Genomic DNA, 9,111 nt, shown 5'->3' with positions numbered 1-9,111 from the left:
TATTACTTTCAAGACTTTCATATAGTTATTTACCTTTACAACTTATTGATGGCAAACATGCCATTAGGCTCTCGTATATATGAGAGTTATCATTCAGACGACTTAAAAAGAAGTCATGTATGTATGGAGCCCTCTCGCTCAAGCGTGAGCTGACTTGCTTAAGCGAGGGCACATCCATTTTTTAGCCATTTGTGGCTTAAGCGAGAGCTATCTCGCTTAAGTGAGAAAACAATAAGTTCTCTTGATGCCTATTTTAGCTCAAGCGAGAGATGTCTCACCCCGAGCTAAAACACTTGTTTTCTCTAGACACTTATCGTCAAGCGAGAGCTATCTTGCTCAAGCGAGAAGAGTTTGATTATCATTTTAATTACTTTTCTCAAGGAAAATATTTCTCATTTATATCACATGTTTTTAAACCTTGAATTTAATAATTATCACATACATATCATTCCCATAATAATCATTCAAACATTATAATTCAAGAGTAAACATGGTATTTGCATATATAAACATAACATAAATTGGTATAAGAAATATTGTTGTACTTAATCCAAACAAACAGACAATTGATTAAGTACAAGTATTCTTAATACGCAAGGCAACTCCAAACTTGTGAGGGAGTTTGGAGGTCCGGATGCATATTCGGACACCACTGTGTCACGATGTTTTCTCCCTCATATAAGTGAGGCGGGCTCGCCCTGGCAAGGTGGTCCAGTTACCAGGACCATTTTCCTCGCCTTTTTGGGCTACCAGATCGAAACTCTTTGTTGTTTTCGATCCCAATGCATTTTAGTTTCTCGAGTGATGTTCCTTCATGGATAGCCACCACAATACTTGATATTTTAAGCTATCCTAATCATACATCTTATGAAAGTATCCGTACAAAATCCAAGCACACAAAATAATTGATTAAGTACGAGTTTTCTTAATAAACAAATATAACTCCAAACTTTTGAGATAGTTTAGGAGATCCAGGTGTCATATTCAGACTCCACCATGTCACGATGTATTCTCCCTCACCTGAGTGTGTCGGGTTGCTAGGTTCTCTATTTGCAGGTGAGGTTACTTGATCTGATCTCCTCTCAAACTCTTCATTACACCAAAATAACATTAATTAGTTAATTGACGATAATAATTATAAGTTTCCACAAGTAAGGTATGATTATGCAAGTAATTAATTGACGATAACATTAATGCAATTCTGACTCTACCATTGATTACTCTACCATCAAACAGTTCTAGAAGAAATATGAAACCATTAAAGAAATTAAAGAAATATGAAACCAAAGTTCTAGAAGAAGACATAAAGTTCTGAGCCCGATGATGATTTTCCAATGCAATCTCATTCAAAATCCATATATCTTCCCAAAAATTTATGGATTTCCCATTACCAATTCTCCATCCAAGGTTTGGAAGGAAAACTTCCCAGCTTTTTCGAATACCTTTCCATAAGGGGGATTCCTTAGTGAATTTTTTGATATTTGGGATTAAATCATTACCACATTTGTATTTTGCCCAAACCACTTCGACCCACATATTATCCTTATTTTGAATTAGATTCCAAGAAACCTTCATCATGAAACTCATATTAACAAGTCTGGATTGACAGATATTAAGACCACCAACTTTAAGGGGTCTGTACAAGAAATCCCAATTCAGCTAATGGATTATCCTCTGAGAAGCATCGTCTCCCCACACAAAAGCTCTGCAGAGTTTATACACACCCTCACAAATGGAAACCATAAGAGGAACAGTCTGCATAACGTATGTGGGAAGTGCTGGAAGCATAGATCTTAAAAGAGTAAGTCTTCCAACAAAAGAGAGTTGTTTACATTTCCAATTACATAGGCGATTTTTAGCATTTTCCAATAAAAAGTTATACATGTTTCTTCTATTATCATGATTTTGGATAGGAACCCCTAAGTACTTCCCAAGATCATACTCTTCTCTTTTATGACTCTTTAACCCGAGCTCTTACAATATAGGTCAAGAATAGTTGTTATGATATCGACTTGGGACAAGGAAGCTTTGACAAAAAGAATGGCATCATCCGCAAAAACCAGATGAGACAACTATGGCCCCTGCGACCCAATTTCCATCGCCTTCCAAAGACTAGCTTCCTTAGTAGTCACAACAAGCTGGGACATGCGCTCCAAGCATAGAACAAAAATATAAGGGGATATAGGGTCCCCTGTCTAACCCCTCTTTGCGGAGTGAAAGGATCGAGAGCATCACCATTCTAAAGAAGCTGCATCGAGAGATTAGAAACACATGCCATAACAAACATCAATTAAATTACCTGGAGTATCTGTATCCTTAAGAGAATCCTGCACAAAGGTCCAACTAAGTTGTATAGTATAATTAAATTAATTAGTTAATTGACGATAATAATTAAATTATTTGGACAATGCAATCATGAGCAACTTCACTAGCCGATCCCAAGCTGATCTAGATGTCATCTAAAGACCAAGTGTTATGGTGCCGAGAAAGCAATAAGGCGATATTTAATACAGAAGCAAGAATGCCCTTGAGGACATTTCCATATCAGATGATGACTCAAGCATTAAATTAACATACTTCAGCTTTACATACACATAGCTCATGTCATAAATGTTATCATTCACACATACATCACTTAACATATATATCATGCATCAATAATAATTTCATGCATTGCACAACATACTCCCAAACAATCACACTTTCAAAACACATACCTTACTTGCATAATCATACCCAAGGAAAGGTCCAAAATAACATTAATTAGTTAATTGACGATGAGTATAGTATAAGTTTCCACAAGTGTGGTGTTGTCCAAGTTGTGAAGCTTCTTGAACAAAAAGTTAATGAGGCTAAAGCTTACAATAAGAACCTGGAGAAGTTATATAAGGAAGAACAAGAAAGAAGGAAAGCATGATCCTAGATTAGGAATGAATGAGAAGTTTCCCAAGCCAAGACGGCCCGTGAAAATGCAATGATTGCTGATCTTCTTGAGGACCAGTTTGGTGGAGATGACTTATTTTTGCTGTCAGCTGGGAGCACAATTGTATCACTTCCAGACCATGAGACCGACCTGCATGAATCTCCTAACGCTAATCTCGCAATTTAGACCACACTTTCATGATGCAACTTAACATTTGAGGCTCTGCTATCCAATCTTGATATATCATTTTCCAGTTTCTTAGCTCTACCAAGGTTCTTCCACGGATATTCAGAGAACCAAGAAGAACCACCATGTGTTTTATTGTAATGAGAATATGATGATTCTTTGTTGAATCTTGAAATGATGGAGCCATAAGTTGAAGTTATGAGAAGAATAATTATACTATGATACCATATAAATATAAAATGTAGTATGAGCTATGGATGAAACTTCTTGATGAACAAGAAAATGAGAAATGAATGAATGAAGAAAAAAAGTTTAAAGAAACTTAAAGAGAGAAGAAAGAAAAGAAAATGAGTCATAACTCTGTTGAATTGAATAACTCTTCTCGTTATATTTCGTTATTCTCACTGTAACTATAAAGTATAGGAATCACCATATTTATACTACATCTACCAAAAGAGAAGGAAAAACAGAAAATCAGTTAACTAGATACAAAATTACAATCATTTTCAACTTATGGGAGCTACATATTTTTTATACTTTGATAGTAGAATTGTGACGAAAGAGGTTACGGAAGATAAAATAACTTTGATATTGTATAGAAATTTAAGAATGATAAAGATTGATCAAACTCAAATATAAATAAGTCTAATAATTTACTATACAAACAAAAATTATTTCAAATGATAAGATAATAATAACTCAATAACTAAGAAAGATAGATATAAACTATACATTAATGTTATATAATCCAAAGATTATCTAACATCCCTGATCTCTTATCAATCGATATAATTGCTATCTTAGCTTGTATATATTGAAGTCATCAGTATGAGTGGAACCAGATAATATAATTAAAATTATCAAAGTCGTCATACACTAATGGCGTGCCGTTGAATATTTTACTTACACAATAAACAATAACCAAACCTTGGATTGAAGAGTGCTTGGAAAATGTTTCACTCACATGTTAACCATAGTTCTAATACATTGCCTCCTGAATTTGGAGTCATTAACAAAAGTTCAGGAGACTTTCACATTGGAGCAACGTTATATTGAAGTAATATTAATTAATGCATATTGTTTGAGGGTGGACAAAGGTCACATTTCCTACAATTTTTATATCTCTATGTCTAGAACGAATCAAACTTCACAAAATAATATTAAAATACTAATTTCTATTTTTATAATTTTTGTTATTAAATAAATTGAGTTTTTTCATTGGTTTGGTACACCAAATAAAACATGAATGTGGACATGTGATCCCATTTTTTTAGGGTTACGTGTTAAGTCAAAAGTAGTTGGGAAATTAAAGAGTGAACAACACTGAAAATATAATATAATATTGAATTCCACCAGAAAATAAAAAGATGGTGGAGTTAATAAATTAATAATCATCCACATACGACATTGATAAGCCGCAAAGCGAGAATCATACTTAATAGCGCTAAGCTAGGCAACAATGAAAAGATGGTGGTTGATGACATGAACTTTATATTCCTTCACTTACTTCTATTAAGTTCATTTTTATTCGCAATTGTTTTCTTCTTCTAAGTAGACTATACTTAAATAGAGAGTTTGTGAAATTTGTCCATACTGTAGTGAGTTTATGCATAATTTTTTTTAATCCAATAGCTTACATTCAACCTCAATTAATCCTAATAAAGCCAGAAAAAATATTATTTATTTCATGCAGAAGACTCATAGGTTTTTTCTAATTAAAAACATGTATATATATACCACTTGAATCAATTATCTAATAAATAAAAAAATTATTTAAATGGATAAAGCTCTTCCAAATATTTCCATTGACAAAACTCAACCCATGAAATTGTTTAAAGGGTGATCACATCAAGGTTTCCGAAGTGTGCCAATAATGGAGTGGAATCGTGTTGAAATTAAAACATCAAATCAACGTTCCACTGTGTTAAGTTAGAGTTCAACATCTCTATATATATCATTACTCTTATTATTCTGATCCGTGAATTGGTGTGGAACAAGGATCTGTTGTCCCAAAGCATATCCCAAACCTTGTTCCAGATTAATCATCACGTCAGTTAAAAAAGATTAAATATTTATATTTTTAATTTTCTTTTATTGTGATTGATTAGAGACGTGGTTTGGGACAACAAATCTCGTGTTGTTGCTTAAAACAAGAAGTAATGGCCTCAAATATAATATTGAGTCATTCCATTATTGAAGTATACAAGGATATTATATTTATTGGTAACTTGAATCTCGAAAGCAGTATTCTTATGTGTCTATCTCGTATGTACTCATGTATTGTATTATATGAAGATCTTTTCATATAATACAATTTTCGAACTTCATATACAATATTATTTTATATCTTCGACTATCTACCAAAAAATATTATAATAATCACAGTTCCGTGAGAGTAATATATTCATCCAAATTCAAGATGGACATTAGAAGAACATTGTTCATATATATATATATATATATATATATAAAAGTGAAAACTTAATGAGCTAATTTCCAAAAACATCATCATCCATTTATCCTCTTCTTCTGCCTTGTTTTCCATTATTTTTTCTCTATTGATGATTAGTATCTTAAAAGAAAACCTTCAGTTCTTCACATACTCCCAACAACAAAAAAAACAAGAGGGTAAAATATATTATGCATGTGAATAACTTATTTTCTTAAATTTACTTAGTGTTTGATATGTGTTTTATTTTATAGAAATTTTCATTTTAAAATATTTTATAAAAAAAACATATAAAATATTTAATAAGTCTAAAGAGAAAAATTATTTCATTGCACAAGAAAATACTTTATTCTAAAAAAAATATTACTATCTCAAAAACTCTAATATTCTTTTATATCAAAAGATTTTCTAGCTATCATTCTATCCAGATCTAAGTTCTATATATAGCTATATACATATACTTCACTCTCTCTTCTCTATTCACTAAAGATCACGTCTTGAGATTTAGAGCTTCGTTCACTTTTCTTCAACTTCAACACAGCTATGGCGCACCGGTGGTGGACAGACTCAGGGAGTCTCGGCATGGTCGACAACTCCACCAACTCTCCACCCATGAAGAAACCGGATTTGGGTTTCTCCATGAACAACAACACACCCATAAACCACGGCGGCGGCGGAGTAAGGGAAGAAGAAGAAAATGAGAAAGAAAACAGTGACGAACCAAAAGAAGGAGCAATTGAAGTAGCCACCACGCGCCGCCCTAGGGGCCGTCCATCCGGCTCAAAGAACAAGCCAAAACCGCCAATATTTGTCACCAAAGATAGCCCTAACGCTCTCCGAAGCCACGTCATGGAGATAGCTAACGGTGCTGACATTGCTGATAGTGTGGTTCAGTTCGCCAGAAGGCGCCAGAGAGGTGTTTGTGTTTTAAGTGGTAGTGGGACTGTTGTTAATGTCACTCTGCGTCAGCCCATGGCGTCAGGCACGGTCATGACACTAACGGGCCGGTTTGAGATACTTTCTCTTACCGGCTCGTTCATGCCAGGACCGTCTGTACCTGGCGTCTCTGGGCTGACCATTTATCTTGCTGGAGGGCAAGGAAAGGTTGTCGGTGGTGTAGTGGTGGGACCGGTGGTGGCTGCAGGACCGGTAATACTAATTGCGGCTACGTTTTCAAATGCAACCTACGAGAGGTTGCCGGTGGAGGATGAAGGGGAGGAAGGAGATGGATCACCGCTGGGGATGAGTGGCAGTGAAGGGAAGAAGCCGGTGGGTGGGTCCATCGGAGAGGATCAATCAACCATTCCGATGTATAATAATAATGTTTATCAAAATTTGGCTAGTCTTACAAATTTGCAACCACAACAGCTGAACCATGAAGTTGGTTATTCTAGTTGGGCTCATGGTCATGTTAGGGCACCCCCACCCTACTGATTCAACATTTCTACAACATGTGATAGAGGTACAAAATGTCAAAATGCTACAATAATATTATATGCAGAAGGATGGGCCATAATTTCGATTTTCTTCTTTGATGTTGTTTTTCATAGGATATTTAGTAAGTTTATTAATCTGACACTAATAAATTAATTGTATCTGTATATTTTACTGCAACAACCTACTTCTGAATTCTGATATAATGTATTTTATAATCAGTTTGGTATATATGATGACTATGGTATTCCTTCAATTTTAGTTGATATATACACTTTTCAGTAATCTGATTTATGCTTCTACTTCCATTCTGTCTCTGCTTAATGTTCTTTATTCAGGCAAGTAATTCATGATTCCCTTCTTTTTTAATTATACATTTGAACACCCCTTTGTTTATTTTTTGTTTTTAAAGAAATAAAGATATAGCTTATTAATTGTAAGATAAGAAGCTAAAATTGGGTTGTTCCTTTTCTCATGAACTTCTAGTATGTTATTTGCAAAAGAAAGATGTGGCCTCCTGAGTGTTTTTATACCAATGCCTTAGTTTTGAGGTAAATACTACTCATTCTCCTTAGTAAGGTATCTTTCTATTTTTATTTTATATTTTGAGGTAATTACAACTTATTCTCCTAAATTTAGATCCTCTTTAATATTGGATGTGATAATGTAATATTGACATGTATCAAAAGTTTAATTTCAACTGAAGTGATTTTTTAATAAGTTTTTCTCTTACTCCTTATTTTCCAACTCTATTTTCCTACTAAAATGGATTTAATTTTTATTTATTTCATGTGTCATAATTATTGCTTGTGAAAAAATTATTTTAGTCATCATTCTACATACGTACAGCAACCAAAGTAAATCAGTAAACTAATTTTGTTTTTTTATGGATATGTCAGTATTTGTCGTGTGTAAGACTAGAATTTTCAACTTCATTCGCTCTATCTCTTCTTCTTTGACCATCAAACCATTTTATAATATTTTTCTTATTCTTTTTTTTTTAATTTGTTATGAGTGAAACTTGAACTTAACCTACAACTTCTTCCAATTCATTTCTTAAAACATTCACCATAACAATCACACCACCTAATCACTCCCAGTAAACTAGTTTTGTTGCATATGATGCATAAGAAATTACATTACAACAAAGATATACTGGCAAAGTTACTAGTCTACATTCTACCAACAAAGGCAAAAACTTGGCATGACAGCTATACAGTTAAGTTTCTTAGGCATAACATATCAGAAGTTGAATCTGTATTATATATTTGAAGAAAACCATGCATGATATATATAAAACTAGCGGATATTCTTGATTCACATCAAGTACAAATTTGCACAGTTTATACTAACACATTAGGTATTATATGGAAGGGGTGTTGGAATTAAGAAACCAGATTGGTTTCTGTTCTGCATTACTTGCAGAGCAAGAAACGAAAGAATGAATGAGAAAGAGTGAAGAAGATGATGATGAGGTTAGGAGAAGAATTAGAATTTAAGAGAGGAGAGTAAAGGAAAGTAATACACTTCTTTTTTCAATGAATTCAAGTTACCAAACATCAAACTTGATTGCTTCTATTTATAGAAACTCATAACCAACTTGGTTGTTATGAAATCTATTTTTAGCAAGGATCACAACTAACTAAACCAACTTTTACAAAAGCTATGAATTACACATCAATCTATTACAAAATCAACATTCCCCCTTAATTCATGCTTTCTATACTAACTATTCCCAAGAGTGTTCTTTGATTCTCAAAGTCTATCTTCTTCAAAGGTTTAGTCAACAAATCTGCCAATTGATCTTTGGATTGACAGAATTCTAGTCTTAGGATGTTCTTTTCTACTTGATCCCTCAAGAAGTGAAACTTGGTCTCAATGTGTTTGCTTCTACCATGAGCCACTGGATTCTTTGCTAGATTTATTGCTGATTTGTTATCAACAAATAACCACATAGGTTCTTCTTCCTTCTGCATTCCCAATTCAGTGAGCAATGCCTTCAACCATACTGCTTGTTGACCACCAAAGCAGGCTGCAACATACTCTGCCTCACACGAAGAAAGGGCAACTATTTTCTGCTTCTTTGAACACCAACTTATTGGTGCTTCACCAAGCTTGA

General features: G+C 33.8%; 1 protein-coding gene across 1 annotated transcript; it reads left to right on the top strand.

Annotated features, from left to right (window-relative positions):
* On the top strand, positions 5,930–7,248 carry LOC109354782 (AT-hook motif nuclear-localized protein 20-like). The gene has a single exon (XM_019597503.1). The coding sequence runs from the start codon at positions 6,102–6,104 to the stop codon at positions 6,990–6,992; it is 891 nt and encodes a 296-aa protein (XP_019453048.1). The 5' UTR covers positions 5,930–6,101; the 3' UTR covers positions 6,993–7,248.

This window comes from Lupinus angustifolius, chromosome LG08 (assembly GCF_001865875.1).
Source record: "Lupinus angustifolius cultivar Tanjil chromosome LG08, LupAngTanjil_v1.0, whole genome shotgun sequence".
In the NCBI taxonomy this organism is placed as follows: domain Eukaryota; kingdom Viridiplantae; phylum Streptophyta; class Magnoliopsida; order Fabales; family Fabaceae; genus Lupinus; species Lupinus angustifolius.
The sequence above is the reverse complement of the archived record's forward strand: the minus strand, read 5'-3'. Positions and strand labels throughout refer to the sequence as shown.

Bases quoted from the DNA above. Each gene is read 5' to 3' on its own strand.
- LOC109354782 (XM_019597503.1), top strand. From the start codon at position 6,102: ATGGCGCACCGGTGGTGGACAGACTCAGGGAGTCTCGGCATGGTCGAC.